The sequence below is a fragment of the Myzus persicae genome, unplaced genomic scaffold, assembly GCF_001856785.1.
Source record: "Myzus persicae strain clone G006 unplaced genomic scaffold, MPER_G0061.0, whole genome shotgun sequence".
Taxonomy (NCBI): domain Eukaryota; kingdom Metazoa; phylum Arthropoda; class Insecta; order Hemiptera; family Aphididae; genus Myzus; species Myzus persicae.
Window position 1 is genome coordinate 211,727 of NW_019102632.1, and position 24,879 is coordinate 236,605.

General features: G+C 29.6%; 5 protein-coding genes and 1 pseudogene across 8 annotated transcripts; 2 read left to right on the top strand and 4 right to left on the bottom strand.

Annotated features, from left to right (window-relative positions):
* Positions 1–686: 686 nt before the first annotated feature.
* LOC111032827 lies at positions 687–1,897 on the bottom strand. Its single transcript, XM_022313286.1, has 2 exons — positions 1,707–1,897; positions 687–1,434 (listed from the first exon to the last, which is right to left on the bottom strand). The coding sequence occupies exons 1-2, from the start codon at positions 1,895–1,897 to the stop codon at positions 687–689; spliced, it is 939 nt and encodes a 312-aa protein (XP_022168978.1).
* A 307-nt stretch (positions 1,898–2,204) lies between these two features.
* Positions 2,205–2,600, bottom strand: LOC111032816. The gene has a single exon (XM_022313277.1). It carries the CDS (start codon positions 2,598–2,600, stop codon positions 2,205–2,207), a length of 396 nt encoding a protein of 131 aa, XP_022168969.1.
* A 613-nt stretch (positions 2,601–3,213) lies between these two features.
* Positions 3,214–4,023, bottom strand: LOC111032817. The gene has a single exon (XM_022313278.1). It carries the CDS (start codon positions 4,021–4,023, stop codon positions 3,214–3,216), a length of 810 nt encoding a protein of 269 aa, XP_022168970.1.
* Positions 4,024–7,836: 3,813 nt separating this feature from the next.
* LOC111032825 (RNA polymerase II subunit A C-terminal domain phosphatase SSU72-like) lies at positions 7,837–19,308 on the top strand. Of its 4 annotated transcripts, XM_022313283.1 has the most exons (9): positions 7,838–8,220; positions 8,458–8,638; positions 8,728–8,832; positions 10,681–10,755; positions 10,825–10,939; positions 11,806–11,949; positions 13,079–13,218; positions 13,297–13,415; positions 14,336–14,722. In XM_022313283.1, the coding sequence occupies exons 5-9, from the start codon at positions 10,860–10,862 to the stop codon at positions 14,435–14,437; spliced, it is 585 nt and encodes a 194-aa protein (XP_022168975.1). In that variant the 5' UTR covers positions 7,838–8,220; positions 8,458–8,638; positions 8,728–8,832; positions 10,681–10,755; positions 10,825–10,859; the 3' UTR covers positions 14,438–14,722. The 4 variants fall into 4 exon arrangements, 3 of the variants coding, with proteins under 3 accessions (XP_022168976.1, XP_022168975.1, XP_022168974.1); XM_022313284.1 differs by lacking the exon at positions 10,681–10,755 and having other exon boundaries at positions 7,837–8,220; XR_002604345.1 differs by lacking the exons at positions 7,838–8,220; positions 8,458–8,638; positions 8,728–8,832 and adding an exon at positions 19,024–19,308 and having other exon boundaries at positions 10,586–10,755; positions 14,336–14,516.
* Positions 19,309–21,168: 1,860 nt separating this feature from the next.
* Positions 21,169–22,025, bottom strand: LOC111032826. The gene is made up of 2 exons (XM_022313285.1): positions 21,768–22,025; positions 21,169–21,686 (listed from the first exon to the last, which is right to left on the bottom strand). Exon 2 carries the CDS (start codon positions 21,658–21,660, stop codon positions 21,289–21,291), a length of 372 nt encoding a protein of 123 aa, XP_022168977.1. The 5' UTR covers positions 21,661–21,686; positions 21,768–22,025; the 3' UTR covers positions 21,169–21,288.
* Positions 22,026–22,558: 533 nt separating this feature from the next.
* LOC111032818 lies at positions 22,559–24,334 on the top strand (annotated as a pseudogene).
* The last annotated feature ends 545 nt before the right edge of the window (positions 24,335–24,879 follow it).

Consider the following 24,879-nt stretch of genomic DNA (forward strand, 5'->3'; position numbering starts at 1 on the left):
TATGAAGTATTATGTACTTTATTTTGTACAATTTTGTACAACCAAAATTAAATTTTGTACAACTCTCCCAACACGAGAAAACGCGATTTTCCCATGTCCGTGCTGCTGTAACGTTATCCCAGCACTGCCCATGACCAATTACCATCCAATCAAAATTTGACTTGTATACAGTATTATGCACTTTATTTTTTACAATTTTGTACAGCCAAAATTAAATTTTGTACAATTTCCCTAACGCAAGAAAACGCTATTTTCCCATGTCTAGTACTACTAATAATCAATATTATCAAATCGAAATATATCAAGAACACATGTTGATGTTTCAAGTTCTAAACAAAAATATTAGTTAATGATTAGGTATATTATTTATGTATAAGCATAATTTTTTAAGGTACAATTATAATAATAATTTATCTTTTGGAAGAGGTAGCTTGACTATTTGAACCAGCTCTATCAAAACATTTGCTTTAACATTCATTGAAATGTTTCTTACCGAGTTATAGTAGGAACAAAATAATGGTAGATTCCATCATGTTTGTGCTGTGGTAAATTAAATATATTGCTATATGTACAATTTGTATTTGCTGGATTTACATTTATATTTTAAAATAGGTAAGTAATATTGATTAATAATAATATGAATGAGGAATAAATTCAAAAATTAAAAAGGCGGGTAGTGTAATGCTTTATTTATTTGTGAATTTATAGACTGTTTCAAACAACTTGGAGGCACCTACAAAGTTGGTTCCACAATCACTGTGCATCTGTTGGATTGGGCCTCGGCGTGAAATAAAACGACTAAAGGCCATCAGAAAAGTCTCAGTGGACAAGTCTGAGGCGAGTTCAAGATGTAGCGCTTTTGTTGCCATGCAGACGAAAAGGCATATGCATACTTGGCATGGTATAGTGCTGCGTGTTGTTGACGGTTTTAACATGATTGGACCAGCGTAGTCAACCCTGACTGCGGTGAATGGCTTTACTTGCTGTAAACGGAATTTTGGCAAATTTCCCATTACAGGCTGGACTCCTTGAGGACGAATTCGATAACAGGCAATACAGAGACGTAAACGAGATTTAATAACTTGGCGACTACCTACAATCCAATACTGTTGCTGGATGATGGATTGCAGTGTCGTAGCTCCCGGGTGCTTGTGTTGAAGGTGGGTGTCGTCAATTAGCAAGTGAGTAAATCGATGTGTCCTTGGCAGAAGAATCGGGTGCTTCTGCTCATACGGAAGATCAGCGTGAACCAGACGACCGCCAACTCGAAGGATTCCACGGTTGTCAACAAAGAGATTCAAAACACGTAACTTGCTGGCGCCTTTGTGAGTAGGATCACGGAGCTGCATAAGTTCGTCACCGAATGCTTGTCTTTGTACGGCAAGTATAATGAATTCCAGTGTATGACTTAGTTCAGTGGTTGATGGTTCTGTTCTGTTGGGTTTGATGTTCGCAAAAACTCGTTTACAATATACGATGATGCGAATGATATTTTGTAATGACGAAATTCGACGGAAGAGGTGGTCGAGAATAGTGGTAGTCGGGGTTATTACGAGGACTGTGGGTCGTGCTTCGAGGTCTGTAACGACTGTAGCAGGACATAAGGGCCATGTACTGTGATCTTGGACCAGGAACGCAGGTCCATTCCATCACATAGGATGTTTCAGGAGTTCAGTAGGGTAGAGTCCACGAGACGCGCAGTCTACTGGATTTTCGCTGGTTGGAACATATCGCCAGAGTGATGGTGGTGAGAGACTCTGGATATGGCTGGTTCTGTTTGCGATAAACGTAGCCCGTCGATGTGGAGATGATTGAATCCAGGCGAGAGTGGTCGTTGAATCAGTTCAGGCGTGCATGGCGTTGATGGATAGTAGTTGTTTGAGAAGTTCGTACACATAATGCAACAGTTGAAGTGCCAACACTGCACCGCATAATTCTAACCCTGGAATAGTCACTCGTTTCAGAGGTGACACCTTGGCTTTTGATGTGACGAGGTTGCAATTAACGCGGTTTCCAACGTATTTTCAACGTAGGTACACTACGGCCGCATAACCTTTTTCGGAACTGTCTGAGAAGACGTGGAGTTCATACTGAGTTTCTCCTTCCGTGGTAAGTCGGCGGGGAATCTTCAGATGTTGTATGCATTGAATTTCACTTTGGTACCGCTGCCACATTGTTTGCACTTGCTCGGGAATGGGATCGTCCTATCCGATTCCTGATGTCCATAGTAACTGCATCATGTGCTTTGCCAAAAAGGTCACAGGTAAGAGAAATCCGAGTGGATCGAAAATGCGTGCAAGATCTGACAGGATACTTGCATTTGGACACTGAAAACTATAAGAGAAATTGTCTTGTTTTGGATTCCATTGCATCCCGAGGATTTTCAGCCCAGCCTCCAGCTCATCATCGAATAGTACATCAGTTGACATGGAGCGCTCATTGCCCGATACAGCCTGTAGGATCACGGAAGAGTTGCTGACCCATTTCCGAAGTTGAAATTGACCTTGTTTGCATAAAGCAATTAATTGTGATCGTTGCACTAAAGCTGAGTCTGGAGAATCAGCCCCCGTGAGTATGTCATCCACAAACGTGTCTTGCATGAGGATCTGAGCACCAATGGGGAATTTTTTTGACTCGATCTTCGCTAGGTGTTGTTAAGTTCGCAATGCTTGATGCGGCGCAGAAGAGGTACCATATATGTTACTGTACAGAGACGGTATTATGTTATTGGTTCATCAGGTTCAAATCGCCAGAGAATCAATAAATAATCATGGTCTTCAGAATGAATTTCAATTTGTCTATACATTTGCTTGATGCAGCTGTAAACAGAACCTTGTGTACTCGGGCACGGATTAGAATCCGTGGTAAGTCCTATTGAAGCTTGCGACCTGTGTATAAATTGGTATTGAGTGATTGTCCCGTGGTGGTCACAGCAGATGCATCAAAGACGACTCGGAGTTTAGTTGTCTTACTCTCAGGACGCATGATGCAGTGGTGTGGGATGTAGTAGCAATATGGAGTCATTCTTTGATTCGTCGAGACTACTTCCATATGTTGACTCACAAGGTAATCTCTCATGAACTCCTTATATTGTTGGAAAAGCTCTTCATTTTGCGATAATCGGCGTTCCAAGTACCGAAATCGTGTTTGAGCCATGCTCCGAGAATCTCCGAGGATTGGGCGAGGATGTTTCAATGGTAGCGTAATGCTAAATCAACCAGACGCCAGACGTTTCACTGAGGACGTGAATATTCTTTCTGCGTGGATTTCATCTGGACTCAAATGGTGTATATGGAGTGGCTCCTCCATCTCCCAAAATTTTGACAGGGATTGTTCGAGTGTCGACTCAGAGGTGACTAACATTGACGTGACTAACTTGGGTGTCATTGCCGCAGCTGGTCCCATCAAAACCCATCCAAATACAGTGCCAAAGGCCGTTGGATGGTGTAGATGACCAACAATACGGTCACCGGTGAAAATAGCTGGTGCGACGTCTGCGCCGAGCAGGATGTCAACTTGCCATGGAGTGTGGAAGGTTGAATCTGACAGATCCAGTTGATTTATGTGAAGCCACGATGTTGATTGAATAGTTTCTTGAGGTGTGACATCTGTGATCTTCGGCACAATAAGAACATCAAGAGGAATGGATGGTTCAGATTGGTTTACTGGTGACATTGTGATTGTGGTCATGCCGGACACTACGTTAACCGGTGTGCCTAAAAACACGCTGATTTTTGTGGTACAACGTCGGCGGGTCAGAGATAGGCGATCTGCACACTGCTTCGTGATAAAACTGACCTGAGATCCCGTATACAATAGTGCTCGTAGAGTATGTTTCTGGTGGTCAACTGATGCGACACTGATGAGTAATGTTGACAGTAGGATTGGCTGAGATCTTTGAGTGGCAGTGAACATCGTAGCTGCTGAAGGAACACTGTCACCAGTGGTTACATCATCCGGGAAGTGCAGAAGCGTATGATGCTGCTTCTTACATGCTTGGCATGCGTATACCTTGATGGACATGCGGACAACGTATGTCCAGATCCCAAACAATTCATACACAACTGAAGCTTCTTTGCCGTTTGGAATCGTTCACTTGGATATTGGCTTTCGAAGACTGCGCACTTCCGAACTGAATGTGCTTCCTTACATAGTGGGCAGTTAACGGTTGGGCTCGACGTGGATTTGGTGGCTGCCACGAGAACTTAAGATGATACTGTTGGACGAGATCCTCTTGACAGCGATGGTTTAGATTTGACTCTAAATGAGTCAGCTATACCTGGACTGACCGTAGAGTAGGGTCCCGCTCGTGCTTCAGTTGCCCGCACGTGACTACGTAGAAATTCGACGAACTCAGTCAACTGCGGTTGGTGCCTGTCACCAAAGATCAGCTCCCAACGAGCCCTAAGTTCATAGTCAAGATGTTGCTCAAATATGTGAACTAACACTGGGCTCCACTGACGAGTCGTGAGGCTCAGATTGTCCAATGCTGCGGTGTGTTCAAGGATCGCATTGATCTGTGATTTGATTGAGCAGGCATCAGTAGATAGAACCTTGTGTGGGGCGAGAAGAGCTTGAATGTGGATTCTTGCAAAAGTCCCTCTTGTTCCCGTATCGAACAAACTAATCATTATATACTCAGCTTTAAGCTGATTTGATAATTCCCTTTCGATGTTTAATTTTTTTTATCTGAAGGGGGAGGCTACGGCTAAGTATGCTTACTAGAGCCTAAGGCTTGGTGGCCCCTCCCCCAAATTTGTTTAATAGGCCTGTTTAATAGGTTTTTTCAAACACTGTTTTCGCTCACAACCTCCACGATGTCCACCAGTCCACGATGTGCCTTTACTTGACATGCTGGCCTACATTTCTCCTAACCGACGCAGTCGGATTGTCTACCTATAGGCGACTAACTTTAACTTCAATCGATTTTCATTCGAGGTAACTGACTTGCTAGACACCTATAAACATAATAAATATAATATCAATATTGTCTGTGAATATTATACACTGCAGTACGAGCCGGGAAGACTAATTCATTTAAAATAATAATAATAATATAGAGATACCACGATGAAGTAATTAAAAATAAGATTATATTATACATATGAGTATGTATCGTTAGATTGGTTATAACTTATATTAGGCAGGTATTGTAATGTTTATGTTGAGGTACGTATATCAATTAATTATAAATTTAAATGCTCACGGTTACAAGAAAAAGACGATTTTAGAATAACTATTACTGCTGGAATGACATTTTGTTATTATCTACAATAAATATAACATGGGTATTTGATAAATACAGTGTCTTATAGTCTTTCCGCCCCGCCCACGCAGACACCTCAGAACTATCAAGTGTAAAACTATTATTTCGGCTTCAGCCACTGTAATGTGTGTGTTAAATCTGAATTCAATGATAGATAGGAACCCCAATCATTGCATACAAAAAACAACTATAACCTACATTATAAAATTTTAACTTTATAGCGGAAGGCTATCATCATTCATTGTATAAATTAACGAAATCAAGGTAAAAAATAAATAATATGTCTAAGGAAAAAATGTCCAAAATAAAGCAAGGCAAACAAATATATAGATTAAATACATTATTACACACAGTATACCTACATAATATAATTAAAACTTAAAAGTACATTTACAGCGTTGACTATATTTTTAAATAATACCCAATCCTTTATAGATGAATCATAGTAGAAAATATATCTACAGCGTGTATTTTTGGCACGGATAACTAATGTGTAACAGGGTGTTCCCATTTTATTATATTTCGATACTTCAATTTTTTTGATTTTGGAAAATGTTACCATGGACATTTTTTTCTCTGACATTTTTGTAGAATACCAACTATCGTCTATCACCATTCGGATACATTACCTACTCATTATATTTTATGATATATTTATATTTATAAGTATTACATTTTAAACCCTTATAAGTTAAAAGCTTCAAAACGGTATCTGAATGAAAAATATTTTTACATTACAACAACATAAATTATTTTTTTTATTTGTGTAAGGTATTTACATATCTATTCTTAAAGTTAGAAACTTAGAAAAATACTCAAATGTGAGAGACAGAACTTGAGTGAATATGTATAGTAAAGCTTTGTATATTATGTGAAGCTTTTGAGGGAAAAATCCAAGCATTAGTGAAACTATACATACTTTTATTTTTATTTATTTATTTTTGTTATCATTTATTTATTTTGAAAACTCTGGTAATCATTTAGATGATCACGATATCTATTATTGTTATTCTTCGTTTTAATATTTAATTTTGTCCACATTTTAGCTTTAAATGATATGGTACATAAAAAAATACTGTTTTTTTTTTTTAGATTTTTTGGTTATAGTTAGAACTACTTAATAATGAGAAACCTAATCAAAATTTATATTTCTAATTCGTAGCTATAAAAGTTGAACATTTTATAAATTTTAAATTAGGTATTAATTTTTATCAAAATTCTGACTTTAAACATGTTTATAAATAGAATTTGTAAAGTTATGAAAATGTTAACTATATATTTTCAATATTTTTTTAGTTGGCATATGATTCTATAAATATGTCATAAGTTATGATTCATGAAGAACCTACTGTATTCAGTTTTAAAGATTTTTGACAGAAAAAAAATTTGTGGACAGTTAGTTAGGTACAAAATAGAAGATGTCAAATTTTCAATATAGCTCAAAAAGAGCCTTCAAATATTTTGAAAATGTTATTATGTTTAGAAAATTCTAATAACACTAACAATATATAGATGTGTGGACATTTTAAGTATCTACCATTTGGTTATCCACCAATCATTATTTTAATTTGAATAAACAAAGATATTTATACCAACAAAATAAAATTGAGTTTGTTAAATAAGTATATACTAGCTACTGGTTTGGGTAAATATTCCAGTTTTTCCAAATTTTTTTTTGGTTTTTCTTGGGTTTTTTTTGAAAAGCTTAAGGAATTTTTACTTTTGACCTAGTACCAACTAGATCCAATTTTCTAAGAGAAACCCTCAAGTTGAAAATCTATAGATTTTTAAAAAGGTAATGATAGTTGACAGACAGAAAATTAACGTACATTGTTGTAAAATCTATGTGCGTTTATCGTTCCGCTCAAAATCTAAAATTTTCATGCAATTGTAATGTTTATCGTAAAAAATCTAATATTCAAACATTAGAGCATAACCACCATCGGTCCCCTTGCATTAAACAAATAAGCAATAAGCTGAATGTTAGCTCTTAAGCAACTTTATTTGAGAAAAATGTACCTTGTAATATTAAAATGGACTATCTATATGACTATATCTTCGCAAATAGCCTATAATATCTAATTTATGTAATTTTGTTTATAATGTTACAGATAGGCACAAATGTACAATGGTAACATTATAAACTATAGAATTTTAAATAAATTTAAAAGAAAAAAATCACATTGTTTACTTTACAAAAACAAATTATTTTATAATTGAGTAATTATTGTTTCAAAATAAAATAATGAATGGAATACCTGTATAAATGACTATACATTTTCATAAATTACCAAATAACTGCAATGATAAAAACAATTGAACAAATATTTTTGTAATTTAATGAGAACTGTCACTCCATTGTGATTTCCTCTGAATATTTTGGAATAATTATAAATGATTCTTTTAAAAATAAAATTTATTTGGAAATTAGGAAAAGTTTATATTATATTGTAATATTATTTTATTCAAAAATCAAGGCCCAGTGTAAAAGTTACATTTTATTAACTGCCTAATATAAATTGCCTCTATTAATTTATAGTACAATATTTACATTATTTCAATTTTTAACACCTATAGGTACATAATTATTAGTTATTAATAATAACTTCATAATAAACAATATGTTCATCTCAACGCTAATGCTAATTGCTTGGTGCGCATTATTGGATTTGCAGATACCACTGTAATCGCTCCACAGATGGACTCAAAGCAGGATAAACACTTAGTAGTTACTACTTACTAGCAAATACAAGCTGTTACTAGTTTGTGTTATTTTGTTTTATAATTTTTCTTCCTCTGACAATCTTTTTCATTAACTTTTCAGAATGCTGTTTAATCTAAATGCTATTTTTCCATACTCAAAATGTACAATAACTTCTAAAAACTCAATCGAGGGCGAACAAGTTTTAAAATCTAACCAAGTAATATTATATGGTAAACTTCAAATAGAAAACGTAAGGAACCATTTATCAATTATTTAAATTATCTGCTTAATTAATTTAATTTAGTGATTATTTAATTATATTTTAGTACTTATAGGAAAAATAATTAAATAACCTGCTTATTCCATTGTAATATTGTCAAATCCATAAAATCAATTCTTATTGAAATTATTATTTATCTAACATTTATATTATCTATTTTATGTATCTATTCTCAAAAACTTGCATATTGTGTCACTTATTTTTTAGGATAAGTGTAACATTACAATTCAATCATTAGTTATTCAGTCATCAAAAGCATCAAAATGCCACATGAAATAATTGGTTAACTTCATAAAAAAACAGGGTTGTTTCATATACAGTATTTTGCACGCCGTGTAAAGCTGGTGAATTCGAGTGCTGCAAACACATAGTTGCTGTACCTAAACAGGTAAAATTAAATGAAGAATATCTTATGTTTTTGACTATAGGTACCCACTGTAAATTAAATAGTATTTTATTATATGAAAATTGTTATAGGAATCCTATTGAAGATATCCAGTCTTTGTTATTAACAGACATTAAAATGTCAATGGTAAAAATTGAAGGAGCCCTGTTTGAACCAGTTTAAATCAGTCACAATAAGTAAGTTTCAATGTTAAGATACACTTTTTTGCATGTCTCCAATAAAATTTATATAGAAATATCTTGACATTTTTAATTCTTTGGTTCACTCTCTTGATATGAACTCTAGCAGCAGCTATATCTTTAGTCAGTAGAGTAAACTTCAGATTTTGAAAATTGGTGTTTTCCTTTTAGAAATGGTTGTCTTATTAAAGTTACACATTTTTCATTACGCTCGTCATCAACTGGAAATCCTCTGTCAACCATTAAAGCATCATATCTATCTAATAGCTGAATTAAGTTGTTTTGTTTGAAATTTATGTTATCTGAAGCTCTACCGCCCTAAGAATTGCTAACAAAAGTAATTAAGTCTGCAGGGTAAACTAATATCATGAATTTTAGAGTAAATCCAAACTTATAGAAACTATACAATTTTATCCTGCAAGATAGGCATTTTGGATTTTGTACAGGAACACTCAGTATAATCTAAAATAACTCTAGCATTTAAAAAATGTTTGAAACAATAAGGAATATTAGTAATTATTTCTTCTTTGCTTGACCAAAACATTAAGTTATCAATTATTGTATGTAGAATTTGTTTAGTAGTTAAATAAATTGATCTACAAGAAGATACACTTATGCTGTTGAAAAGAACTGCAAGTACAGAAAAAGAAAGATCTTGTTTTCATTTAACAAACACAAGTAAATTCTTTCTTTTGCACTTAGATGGTGAGTCCTGATATCAGAATTTTTCTTTTATACAAGTCCGATATTTTATTAAGAATAAATATGGTAGGAATACCAGTCATGGTGTTAAGTTTTTTGTCAGAGTCCAACAAAGAATAAAATATGTGATTATATCACCATTATTGACTTGTGTTATTGTCATGTATACAATGATCAAGTTGATCAAGCTATTCAGGAATGTCCACTGGTTCGACAACATTAAACAATTCGATAAGCCAAATCACAGAAAACAAAGATAAAGAAGTTGTATTAATATCTACCTATTTGTAATATATAGCATTAATATTTTTAATTAAGCTAAGTACCAACATGTAAAAGTTAAAGAATTAAATCTTATTTTAATGGTTCTTAATTACCTGATTTTCCAGTAAGTTCTTTTTAACTAGTGGCCTTTTTTAAGGTGACAACTGATAGTCGTTTTATTGGTAAATTTTTATTTACAGATGATTTAGGCAGATTTTGTGTTGGAACACAAGAGACATTTAGTTATTTTAGCAATACATAATACAAATTAAATAGTTTTAATTACTAGATTACCAGACAAATCAAACATGAAAAATAATATTATATTCCATGGAACAGATTTATGATGGTCTTCATCATTAAAATGTTTAGGGAATACTCTAAGCCTTTTCTTCAGGGTACTTTTGTTCATTCGCAAATTTATAGCCCATGCTCGGCGTTTGTCGATACATTATGTTGCTCCATTTTTATTTAACCATGCCACAGCCACATTACATTCTTTCTCTTTTGGAAAGCTATGAAAACTAACAGATTTATCTTTGAAGTCTATGACGGTTGACGAATTGATAATTTAAAGTTCAAACTTTGAACATTTATGTGAATTGACTGAATTCTATAATCTTGCTCAAAGCGTGGCGTCGGTGTTTCTATCAAAACTTTGTATTTTTAGTAAATGGATTTTATCTATTAATTATATTCCTGGACTATTATCAGTAGTTATCATTTTACTTTATCAACAATTTTCAAAATACAATTATTTGAAATTTTTTAATTTTTTACACCTGTTATTTTATTTATTTTGTTTTTTACTTAATCACGTACTACCTTAAATTTATTCTGTTATATTATTTTTCATGAATGCGCTTTGTATCTTAAAAGACTTAATCGTCCGAAAAGTATATGACGTTTAACAATTGTCTGTATCATTCGATACATTCAATCTACTTTAATAAGGTACTTTTAATAATACTTTGATAACTAACTGTTAAAATATAAAATAAAAATGTTTTTATTTTGTAATAGCATACACCATTTTGTGTACATTGAAAGTTATTACCATGGCAATCAGTGATTTTACAGTAGCTGTGGTTTGTTCAAGCAATATGAATCGCAGCATGGAAGCACATGCTTTTTTAAGGTAGATAATGAAAAGTTATTTTATTTTTTTATGAATACAGTAGAACTCCCGTTATCTGAATGCCAATCAACCGAACGTACAACTAACCAGACTAAAAAAAAAGGTTGATTTTTTAATAACTAGTAAATCATAATTAATCATAATACCAAATCGTAGTCTTATTTCGTCGTTCTGTTTTCAGTTGAATATTATAATAAAATTATTTGTTTATTTTTATATATTTCAAATGATACTACATACATATAAATAATAAATACATACAATATATTCATATAATTACAATAAAACTTTTGTTATTATGTCATATGCCAGTCATCCGGATATTTGCTTATCCGAACCACTCTTGACACTAATTAGTCTGGATAATCTGAGTTTTACTGTATTCTATTTATTATTTTCCACTACCATAACACGTAAGTATTGTTGTAAAATATTTTTCATACATTTAATTTTAATTAATGCATTTTTTTTACTGTTGTTGGATGGTAATTTGTAGACAAACATTTAATAAATTTTCTTTACCAATTAAAAAAAAAAACATGAATTAAACATTATTTAAATTTTTTTTAAAATTCTTTTTAACTGTAAAAGCACTGTTCTATATTTAATTATACAGAGCTATATGGCTTTACCATTTACATGCATTTGCATATATTTTTGATATTTGGTAATTTAAGTTTTTTTAAATTTATACTTAAGAAAAATTGAACACTGAATTCTTGCATCTTATCTATAAAAAAATGTATTTAAACTAGCTTCTGCACTATATTCAAAATATTATATGCTAATAATATTAACAATATTTACCTAATATATATTTATCATGCTATGAAGTGTTTTTAATTAATATTTGTTTATGATAATAGGAAAAAAGGTTTTAATGTTCGATCGTTTGGAACAGGAGACAAAGTGAAGTTACCCGGAACAGCATGGAACAAACCAAATATATATGATTTTGGATGTTCTTATGATGACATTTATAGAGATCTGTACAATAAAAATCAAACATTGTATCCTTTAGAATAAACCAATTGAATCTTATTTTACTTGTTTGTTCTTTGTATAGCTTTATAATAATTAAATAATGTTTACTAAGCTATAATTTTAAATAGTGCAGACATTAATCTTTTTTGTGCATCATGTACTTTCATTTGATATTAAATAATTTTAACTAACAATTATTTGCAATAACTGAAATGATTATAGTTGACTGTATTAAGTAATACTAAGAATGGACTGAACCATCATGTTCTACAAATTCTAACTTGGCCCTGTGAAGAAGTTAATCCTTATTATTAAATAATCATCTTTAAATAATTTATTGATAATAATATTAATAAATATTATTTATTTTTACTTTTTAAATTTATTAATTGTATACTACTATACAATTTATAAATTTATGAACATCAAAAATAAATCAGGAAAGTTGCTGTGCCATATAATAGGTTTTGTTGTTTCCAATAAACCTTGTGATTTTTTTAGCTTACTATTTTCATTGATTATTATATTAATTGTATTGAAAATTTCAACTAATATTATAAAATAGCTATTTATAATTTTAATACAATTAGATTTAAGAGTTTGAGTGCAATTGAAAGTTTAAACCATTAACTAGATTTTTTTAGAAATATACTTAATATATTTTAATAAATTGTATTTTCTTCTGAACATTGATGAAGAAGATCGTCCAGGAGTTATTTAAACATTTGTTAACAATTAATACCCGTTGTTCTTCAGTTTAACTTTTAAATCTTCATCAATTAATATTTTATTTTATTGTAAAACAATACATAAAAAAATAATAGTTAATGCATGATTTAAATCAATTTTTTAAAACAATATATATATAATTTATATATTATATCTATACTCTGTTCAAGTTAAGAAAAATAGTTAGCGGCCTATGTGCTGGTGCGTGGCAATACTTTGCGACATGTATACAAATAGTTGACACTGTAGGGAAGACAAACGAGGCATTGCCTTATTGCTGCCCAATGAAAACTAGTCATCCTCGAATACATTTCTTAACTCGAACAGAGTATTTATTATTTTGATACTATTTATTGAAGATGTTGTTACTTTGTTAATAAATCCTCAATTGTTTTTGTCATTTTCTTAACACAATTTCGTTTTTAGTTATACTCGAAATGGTTTACTAAATATGTTGGATAGAAATCGGCGGATAAAACAACATCCAGAAAGATTTCAACAATGCAATGAACAATTTACTGTGGTCATTACATGTGAAGAGAGAGTATATAATCAAGTACTTGAGCGTATGTTTGAATCATGTTAAATTGACAATTTAATCATTATTATGAAAATCAAAATCAAAATCATATTTATATGTTTAGATTTCGAAACTATTCAAAATATTGGCAATAAGCCGGTTTATGTCATCAACATAAACATTCAAGACAACCAAGAAGAAGCAACATTTGGATCATTTTTAATTTATGAATTTGTTAATTTGGTATGATTTAATAGATTTAGTTAATCTAATAATCTAAAATGTTAAATACAAGGCTGGGCAAGTTAACTATTTTTTTAGGTTTAAAGTTAAAAGTTACCTTTATTTTTTTTGAACTTGTAAAAGTTACAAGTTAATTAGAAAATAAATGTGATTTAACTTAGTTAAAATTAAGTTACTTTTTTTTTTAAATATAAAATTAATAATTATACCTACATACCTTTTTTAAAAGCAAACAAATAACATAATAATTCAATAATTTTTTTAAAATTTGTAAATAAATATAATTATAATAATTTATAATAAATTCTATGAATGAATAAAAATATTATAACAAATAATATTATTAATAATGATTTGGTAGGTAATGACTTATGAATCTACAATAAAATAACAAATTTATATGGGATACTGAGTACATTTTTATATTTTTCTTTTATTAATGACACTGTTACCCCTATAACATTTCCATCAATAATAATTTTGCATAATATCTTCTATGAATATACGATATATATTATATTATATTATATAATAAATAATAATAATATAAATTATATTATATATTACTATTATTATAAATTATTATTTACTAATTAATACATTTAATATTTCGGATTTCTATTTTTATAAAATTAACTTTTAATTAACTTTTACAAAATTGAATTTATTTAAAAATGTGCTCTAGGAAAAAAAATTAACTTATTGTGAAAATAAAATTAATTAACTCGTAAGTTACTGAATAACATTTGAAAAAATGTAACTCAATTCAGTTAGAAGTCACATCTAAAAAAAAAATAGCTCGTTAATTACCTTTTTACTTAAAATTAATTTAATAACTCGTAAATGCCCTGCCTTGGTTAAATTATCTAATATTAGAAAATATCTTTAAAAATATTTATGTAAATTTATTTTCATTTTAGTTGTCCAGGAGTGAAGATCTTGACAATGCTATTGAACAATTAGTTATTAAATATCAAGAAAAATGTCATAAGTCACTACTCAACTGTGTATTTTTCTTCTAAATATTAAAATAACTAAATACAACTAAATATCATTTATAGTTCTACCACTCGACTGTGTACCTTTCTACTGAATATTTAAGTAATTAAATAAAATTGAATATCATTTATAATTCGAAGTGGTGGCAATATTTAAAAAAATATTTATATCATAAATTGTAATGTAAACTATACTTTCTTTTATCAATACAACAATAACTCGGAGTCCATTGAACCCCCTTAATTAATTTTTCTAAACTTATTAATGTTTATTGATTTTAGTTTTTGAGCGTTGAATATATTGGTCTTACAAGGATGTTTGGTTTTTTATTTATTTATTTATTTTAATGTCGATTATCACCTTTTAAACAGTATTTATAGTAGGAAATTGAACCTATGCCACAGTGGGCCAGAATTCTACAAAAGTTGGTCAAAACCTAAAATAAATCTTATCGTTATTAGTTGGTTTTTCTGTATTATTCGATTATCTATAAGCTTATAGACTATAAAATAAAAACCCATTACGCTATCAGTGTTCCGATTAAATATTTGTTCATGATATTTATGATGATTATAGTTGGTTTTCTTCTCATTTAGCTCGACAGTTTGCTGTCTGTTACTTGTTAAGTATTTGGCCATTAAAAGTTTAATTTGAACAAAATCTATATTTTTTTTTTCTTCACCAACTCATCGGAAGTTGACATGTAAGTTTTATTAATTAAAATAATTTATAATTTAGTCAAAATTATTTAAGGCTATTAAAATCTTTATAACAAATTCAATTTTATACCAGTATACTTTAATAAATAGAGTTTATATTTTTAGTCTGAGCAGCTCTTGTCACTATAACTTCGTTTATTTATTTTATATTTGATAATTTAAAAAATGGTAAAAATTGTTCTTGCCTTTAGTTGCCTATTTATAAATTATAAATTTTTTAAAGTTGTACTCGATGTTTAGTAGGTATAATTGAATTATGGAAACTCGTCGCGATCTTTTTGAATTTATGCAAACAATTGAGGGTGACAGTAGTACAAAAATTCAATATGTGCAAAATAACATAAATAAGGTGTTTAAATGTGATTAATATTCTGATGAAATCTTGGATTCTATTAAACAAGCCATATATCGTGTTTGCAGCGAAATTTTTAAACGATGGAAAAAAATAGCTATGTGGTGTATGCATGTTAAAATTATTGAATAAAAAGCTTGACAATTTTTATACAAGGTTTCTCATAATTTGTTCAAAATATCTTAATCATAAAACAACAAAAAAAAACAGTCTTAATTTTTATAAGCAATTAAATCTAAGGCTTAAAATGTAATAGTTGTTCAATAGTTTTGAATCCATAAATTATTCTATCGGTACAAATGAGATAATTTCTAAATTTTTCCTTAAGAAAAACAAACAATTTTCCTTAGCAAGAAATTCGGTATTTTCCTACATAATTCAGTTTTTGGCTCTTGGATCATTTAACTTGGATGTGGTAACTACCTGCTAGGTACCTACTTCATACTTGTAACTGTAGTGTGAATTCTTTGTTTCAAATTAATTTTTGTGGTTGGAAAGCAATAGAGATAATTTGAACTTATATTACTGCCTATGCACATTAAAAACTTGTATACAATCAAGCTTAAGAAAGTTATTTTTGTTCTACTTAAATACATTTTAGTAATTTTAAATCATTTGAATCCAGAATGATCTCAGCCCTGATTGCTGTGGTGGACATTGAGACTTAAAAGTGTAGTAAAAATACACTGAAATCTAATTATCATGAATATTGAGTACCCAATGTACTTAATAAATAAATTTAGCTACAATGTATTATTTAGGACTTAGGTAACCATAAAAACTTATTAAAATAATTTATAGAAGTAATAATAATTCACAAGACTTATTAACTTTATAGTTCTTCACCTTTTAAACGAAGCAGACTTTGTCTCAACAAAATCAAAATCTTGGCTGCCTGGTCCCTTACACTTTATACCTATATTTTATAAAATAAAATAAAAACTAGGCATGCGCCTAGCTCAGGCTACCTTTGTCATAATTGCCAAGCCCAAGGACACAGAACAAATCCCTATTACTTTTTCGAATTTCATATCAACTCTAAATTCATTAATATCCCTTTTTTCCTCAATCATAAACAAATTAATCACAAAAGGCATTATATCTCCACAATAATTATTATTGTACCACTGCAATATTATAAATAAAAAATCTTATCCACTATTACTACCTACTTATTATACCTACCTTAATTAATTTTATTTATATTTTCAAACTGTACTCATTATAAATACCATTTTATGCTAATCAACAAAATATTACATCTCTTTATATATATAATTCTACTGTACATGCGTATGTCGCTGAACTCCTAAACGGCTGGACCGATTTGAATGAATGTTTTTGTATGGGTTTGGGTGACACCCTGGATGGCTTAGATTCACAATTGGACCCAATAGGTCTGACCCAGAGAGTTTCTCAAACAGGGATTTTAAGATGTACGAAGGAAATAATTGTTTGTATATGGTTTCTATTGGTTATAGGAGAAATATAAATAATATATATAGTAGAAATTGGCATTTTTTTTGTTTATTGGTTACCTACAGTGGTTCATTCAGCAGATCAGGTGTAAGCATGCATACAATTGAATTTTCGCACATTACCTATCAAGATGGCTGAGTTGCACTTATAGCCATTCATCGGCTTGCCCACAATCAAAATCAAAATAAAACATATTATTTATATAAAGTACTCATTAAGCGGAGTCCGCAATCCACAGCGAGTAGCCATAATATCGAGTCTCATATAGAGTTGGCATTTTTAACGGGCAACAAAGTACACGGCATCAGTTAGTGTATTATAAAATTATTATTAACACTTAAAATTGTACAAACACTTTTATTACACTCTGTGCTGAAAGAATTTAACTTTCAAAAAATAAATAATAAAATATAATTCTTTTGTATTTACCAATCCTCCTCATCCACAGTACTGACATACTCTCTTAATACATTAATAAAAGTATAATGATATTTTATTAACTATTTATTTTACACGTTTCTTCTGGGAAATTCTGAACTATTAAAAAAAAAACTATCTTCACCAAATTCATCAATAACAATTAACAATTAACAATTATTACACTATCTATTAAGTTGCGTTTCGTCCCCGGTTGTTACTAGACCTAACTGTCGTAATTAATGCAAATAAACTAGTTGCTAAATAGGGTTATAGTTTTTTGGATTTATTTAATAATTGGGCTAATTTCTGATGAACATTTTTTTAATATGTAGGAAGGTAAGTGCCGATGAAACACATGATTTTTGCCAAAATATGGTTATTTTAGTTCTTCTATTATTTGCTGTTTATTAACTGTAAATAAATATAGTACTCAAATCAATAACCACAAGGTAACATTGTAAATTAAGTTGTAAAGGTTGGTTCCTATTGGCCATGTAGAAACAATGGTGTAAATAAAGTTTTAATATATAATATAATATTATACTTTTTCGCATCAGGGTCCCGCAAAACCTAGTTGTGGTACCTACTAATAAAGTCTTGCAGATAAAATATTTTCTAATATTTTATTAATATAAATAATACTGACATTTTACATTTCATTAAAATAATTATAATTTTAAATACAAAAATAGCGATATAAATTTAATGATTTAAAACACTTTGCACCAAACATTCAATTTTCAGAATAAAATGAAATGTCACCAATTCAAATATACCTACTTTATAATAAACTGGGATTTTAATACACTTTAAATTGTTTCCCGAATCTAGCTATGTAATACTTGTTTTATGGCGGAAGTGTTTCGTATATTTTTGAATCAAAATAAGAACATTTTTTTTGCAGTTTTTGACGAAATTTTTTCAATTTATATAAATGATTTGAAAATTTAACTCAAGATTTGTCATAATGTGTTTTAATTAAAACAGTTGAAAAATATTATACACGCATTTTTATAAGCAATTAATGTAAACCAAATTCATAAAAATGTTGTTAAATATTATGCATAGGTACTTGAAACTTTTAAAATATATTATTATATATTTATATTGTATGTATACACAATGACACGTTGAAATGCAATTTCTTCAGAGTAATGTATTAATAATGTTGAATATGCCTAGTAAAATAAATTACTTTAATAACAACAATATCCTAGGATGACAGACTATCTTCGTTCAGAATCGTTTTTTTTTATACAATAGTGTTATATAATTTAAATAATTTAATTCAAATTTAACACTTCAGTAACAGCGACTCCTTTGGCTCTCTAGAGTCTAGACAGTGGTTGAACAAAGATAATTGTATTTTTGTTATAGTAAAAATCTATCTCCATCTACTGTGTGAGGGTGGTTGAATACTTGAATAAGAACCCATTTAATGTAAGTCATTCTAGTGCAACAGTTAAAAGCTTATTATTAAACAGCCTTATTAAAAAAAAAAACCAATAGAACTTTATATCCTTTTAAATGCTGATTTTTTGTTATCAATTGGTATAAAAATTATTATTATTATTGTTATTTTTTATTTATACTTGACATTTAATTGTGTTTGCTAATTGTTCTATTATTCGATTTATAGATTGTCTAATCAAACTAAGAAAGTATCTGGTGAGACAATTGTAACAAATCTGTGAAAATAATTGTTCCAAAACTATTTCATGATGACCTGTAGTTCCACGGAAAAAGAAAAAAAAATTAAAAACATCAACACTGAATGTCTATGCTGTAATCTTATAGGAATATATTATAGATATTTTATATATTTTTGTAGTATAATAATATATTGTTTTTGTCATTGAAGGATATACTAAAACAAAAATCATAATATGCTGAAATAATACTTAATGATATAGAATTTATTATGTTCGTCCAACCACTACAGCATATTTGTAAATTCCAAATCAAAAGAGAACTACAAAAACTGATTAGTTCTTTATACATATCAAATACCTATTTAATATGATAAATTTTTTTTAATTGAATTAGAAATGTTGAATATTAAATAAGTATTATAATATTTACACTACACAATTCAAACCAATCTTTATGGTTAAAAGGCTAATGATTTGTCAGTATAACTGTTGAGTTTAAATATATATAATATCCGTTATGAGGACACCACACCTGCATGTGTTAGCTGTCTTACAAAATATGTACATTTGCATTAATTCATTCTACTTTGTTATTTTTAAATTTGAAGTGAATTGTCATATAATAAAATTTAACAGCAACATTTTTACATAGGACATTTTTGATCTTCTATTTTAATTTTTAACAAATTATGATCATTTTAAAATTCACAAACAACTAACAATTTTAATTTGTTCATTATTAGAACATCAATAAAATCTTTAAAGATGCCCTACAGAATAATCTAATAATCTGACCTTAAAATTTTATATTTGACTGACTCACTATAATTTTTAAAACAGCTGAGTAAAATAGACTATTGTGAAAATACAATTTGCACCATAGTGTACATTTGTATACACAATATGCTTGTGTGGCGTTCCCTCAAAGAAATATTTACTATTAAATATAATATTATATCATGTTATTGTTAGAAATAGATTTTTTTTTAAATTATTATTTTGTTATAATCATTTAGAAAAATTGATTTTGTTTTTTTTTTCTTTAATAATGTATATTATATGAAAATATGTATCTATATTTATAAATATTTATGATACTTCTACATTAAAATGCAATACAAGTTGCAATAATTGATATAAAAATTTGTTATGTGCATATTAACATTTAAAAGTAAATCATTGCACAAATTGTTTTATAGATTTTAAAACTTAATACTTATCATATATTAGTAACCACTGACCATTATATAAATTTGTTTAAATTTAAGCCGTGGCCAATAAAAAAAGCATACATGTTGCAGACATGAAAAACATTCTAATTTAATTTTGTAATTAATATAACTGTACTGAATTAATGACAGTAAAAGTTGTTGCATTTACATAAAAAAAATCGTGTTTATATATTTGAGAATAGTATGTGAATGCAATATATTTATATTAATTGATTATATTTTCTTATTTTAAATGTCATTTTATTATTCTACTTATTAATAATATTTATTAATTAAACTTCTAAAAAATTGGGTGCATATTTTAGGGCTTTTGAGTGTGAGAACTCCTCCGCCCCCAAATAAGTAATAATAGTTTTTATTACTCAGTATTGGCTGATTAACAAATCGGCAACTACCTTTGTTATTTATGAAGTTTTGAACCTTACTTAAACATTTATTTTTAATACAAAACATGAAATTAATTGTTTTTACAAACTACCAAGTTGCTTAATTATATTTTATTGCCGTTAAAACCAAATATAATAGGCAGATTATGAGTTTTGTTCCGAATTTAAAGCACACAGGTCTGAATGCGGCAGTCAGCAAAAACTAAATGTGAAAAAGCCGATCAAATTCTATTGACAAATATTGCATTTTACTATAGTCAATAAATGTTTTACCTATTGTTCTATAATTGTGCAGTTGTTAATCGCACTATGTTATGAGACTGTAAGGATAATTTACCAAAAATAATATTTTAGGAACTGTAATGTATTCAAACTATATAAAATTGAATACTTAAGTTAAAACTTAACATCATAATATTTTTCAATGATTTACTTACACAGAACAACTATTAAAATGAAAAAAAATATATTTAACACAATACAATACAGTACAAAATTAGAATTGTTAATTAAATATAAGTATTAGATACTATAACATAAACTCATTACTGTCAAAATGAAAACCTTATTCAGGTGATAGCGTCACAGTTAGGTAAGCCGGCTGTACACGAGTTTCTTCCAACTCCACCAACGATTACTGAGGCGTCTCTACCAAAATATCCTGCAGTGATGGGAACAGGGTATCCTCCATCGTTAGTGGCACAAGCTCTTCCGATAACGTTTCTACAACTTGCTCCTCTGACTCTTCCGCTGCCTGCAGTTCCACATCTCTCACCACTGATGGAGCAGTTGTTTCCGGCATCTCATTTACCCAGGGATCACGGGACAGCAGTAAACGCGGATCTGGTCTCCAAATACATGAAAGTTCCAAACCCTTAAACGGCACCGAGTTCTGCGACATATGGCTACTCAACCTTCTCCAAAGTTGAACAGGTAAATTTATTCTACGATATCCGAGGTTAGTGCCAATACGCTTCAAGGGTATCCGAACACCATATTCAACCATCTTTGTAGTTAGTAGTTATACACCTGCTGTACAGCATATTATTAGAGACTTATTATTGTAAAACAAATAGATAGGACAGTTATAGTATTAATAGTAGTAGCAGTTACCCGATTAATTCAAAAGCTTGTACAATCCGAATCCTGTAGATGGGTGAGTACTGCAGTTATGTTTGTGACATAGGTATTAAAAATGCGAGTGTAGCTATTGACTCACAAAACACAGTACCATTATTTAGTGACACAGCTTTGGTATCTTTTATACATGAACTAAGAAGATCTTCTTGATCTTGATCTTCTTAGATCATGCTTTTATATAAAATGATGGGTTATGTAATACTAACATGGAACAAACAACTCTCTCTCCGCGGACGACTGGCGGGGATCGGATGATATCTCGAAAAGTGGTCGACTACTCGGGGGCGGGCACAGGGACTGAATTTTTGAAGTTGTGATAAACTATGTAGCGTGCCATAAACATTTTATCGCATGTAAATAAATATTTGGTATTCTTGGAAGAATGTATAACTGTGGTCGAACGAAAAACATTCGACTATTTGTCGACTTTGTATATACCTAGTCGGTGACAAATTTTAGTCGCATTATTATCCTACGACTGCTGCGACGTACGTTATCAAACATAAAGAAATGTGATATCCATTTTTGAAATCATAACGAATTAAACTTTTAACTTGTGTCTCGTGCTAATGGAACCGCATATTCGTATCATTGTATCAAAGTCATTCTACAATGGCTAATAATGATGAAATGGCAATGTTGTTTGCTATTGAAAATATTGAACTACACGAATGATTGATTCACGTAAGACAAATTCGAAATCCAGAAATTATTGTCAGTTCGACTCTTCAATAATCTAACTCGTAAGACCTCATGTAGTGTCAATGGGTCATTTGTCTGCGATTGATTTAAAAACAAAAGTAAGTACCTAAACTATATCTTTATTAATTTTTCTTTTTATAGTGTTATATTTATTTCAATTTCACTATGATATAAGATAATTGGGTCATTGAGTTTTGTGCATGCCAGTGTGTAAGGGCATTTGGTGCTTTTACAATTGAATATATTTCAGCCATAAAATCCACAGCTTGTTGATTGTTTAAGTGGTTGATTTTAATCAACATTTTATTTGCTATGTTAATAAAATACTTATTAAAAAAATTATTATATTAATTTGCTTTTCTATATATAAGACTATTATTTAGGTTTTAGTTACTTTGAAGTTTTTCGCTACGTGATCATACCAGTCACGCATTGGTAACAGTAGATTTACTTCTGTATCCCAACCAACTGTATCTCACTGCATAAGTTAGGTTCTTGCTGCAATAAACTATTCTGAAATATTTCACGAAAGACATAAATGAGCTCACCAAAGTTTTTAATAAGTTATTAATGTTTATATTTATTTATGAAGTATGAATAGGTAATAAATGAAACATATGATACATTTTTAATATTTTTAATAATCAAGGTTTTGCAGGGAAATTGGATTTCCTGGCATTATTGGTGTGATTGACTGTACAGATGTGTCAATTGTACCTTCTTCAAGTAATTTGAATTTGAATGAGAACCAAAATCCAGAACATATTTAGGCACACGTATTGTATGCTATCTACCAAGAAAATCATAGCTACAAAAATCTACACATTGTGTCGTGTGGTATCTACCAAAAATATCATATGTAAAAATCTACAAACTAACCTGCTCAATGCCTATTGGTTCACAGTTGTCCTATTTTAAATAGCCTGTTTGTTAACAGTTGTTCATATTATTTTTATTTTTTACAAAAATGTTTTTTTATATCTTGTAAAAAACATTCAAAAACATTTTTTTGATTGACAAACCTCCACCATTCTATGTGTATATTCTAGTATAGTAGTATACATTCTAGTCATATCTCCGTTTACATCACGTTTTCGGCTTTTTTTTAAAAGTTTATTTTATTTCACCATTACCCTTTTCTCCAATAGAATTTAACTTTGTACACAGTCTTGTATTAGGTAATAACTCAGGATCATTTAAAAATTGTATACAAGTTTTGTCATTAAAAATAATTGTTCTCTATAAATATATATAATATATAGAAATATAATATCGATACCGTCAATATGGGATCACGGAAGATAACGTAGGTACTTGTAGAATGTAGATAGCATACGACATTGACAATTTGTTGGTAGATACCATACAACACGAGCGCCCATATTTATGTAAACCCGAAATGTTACCACTCTATTAATGTCCAATTGGTAACCTTCAAATCTATTTTGTGTTTTACTTATTCCACGTAGGTAGGCGCTTATTACTAAATATTAATATTTTCAACTTTAGATTTGTGATTAAAAATTTCAAATACTAATGTGAACTAATTTTTCCTGGGCAGTTCTCATTATGTACACGTATGGAACAATAGCAATGTTTTACCTATACTCCAAGAGTTATATAGACAAAATTATAACAATTTGTACTTATTAGGTAAAATAATGTCACTATACTCTTCTAACTTCGTGATCAAATTTGAAGATTCAAGAGATTCAATGTACTCTTTACGTCTGTGGCTGTTAACACCCATAACAAATTCTACCACAAACGCAGAAGAATGATTTAATAAAATACAAATGGCAACTAGAAGCACAGTAAAACCGTGCAATGGACTTTAAAAAATTTGATTCAGGTGACATCCCTTGTGACTTGTATATTTTATTGTTTTACATAGTTTTAACACCAAATAATTTTGTTTTAGATGCTTATAAAAAGTCATTGCAAACCCGAAAAATCAACTGCTATTATAAATGCATGATGTTGATGATGTTGAAGAAATTGGTAATTTGGGAACGATGGAAGACCAAACATTATTAGTTGATAACAATCGCAATACAGATTTAATTCTTGGAAGACAACAGAGGGACACAATTGTTGGATATTTATTTAATAGACATAATGTATTATAAATAGATATGAAAGTATATTTTTATTTAAAATTATGTGCAATTTGTGTTGTACGAAAATATCATTTGTTATTGAAAAAAAAAACGGAGTATGAAAACATTTTTCATTAAACTTTGAATGAATATTTTTCATTTTGTGAGTATAAAATCACACACAATGAAATTCAAAAATTAATTAATTAATTAATGTTGAGAAAAAGAGTGTACTCTAGACTTGAGGGAAACAGACAATTCTTCTCAAATACAGTTTATTTGGT

Bases quoted from the DNA above. Each gene is read 5' to 3' on its own strand.
- LOC111032827 (XM_022313286.1), bottom strand. From the start codon at position 1,897: ATGTGTACGAACTTCTCAAACAACTACTATCCATCAACGCCATGCACG. The intron at 1,435-1,706 runs GTAGACTGCGCG...CAAACCCAACAG, and splicing joins TTCCAACCAGCGAAAATCCA to AACAGAACCATCAACCACTG.
- LOC111032816 (XM_022313277.1), bottom strand. From the start codon at position 2,600: ATGCAAGACACGTTTGTGGATGACATACTCACGGGGGCTGATTCTCCA.
- LOC111032817 (XM_022313278.1), bottom strand. From the start codon at position 4,023: ATGTCCATCAAGGTATACGCATGCCAAGCATGTAAGAAGCAGCATCAT.
- LOC111032825 (XM_022313284.1), top strand. From the start codon at position 10,860: ATGGCAATCAGTGATTTTACAGTAGCTGTGGTTTGTTCAAGCAATATG. The intron at 13,219-13,296 runs GTATGTTTGAAT...TTATATGTTTAG, and splicing joins ATATAATCAAGTACTTGAGC to ATTTCGAAACTATTCAAAAT. The intron at 13,416-14,335 runs GTATGATTTAAT...TTTTCATTTTAG, and splicing joins TTTATGAATTTGTTAATTTG to TTGTCCAGGAGTGAAGATCT.
- LOC111032826 (XM_022313285.1), bottom strand. From the start codon at position 21,660: ATGGTTGAATATGGTGTTCGGATACCCTTGAAGCGTATTGGCACTAAC.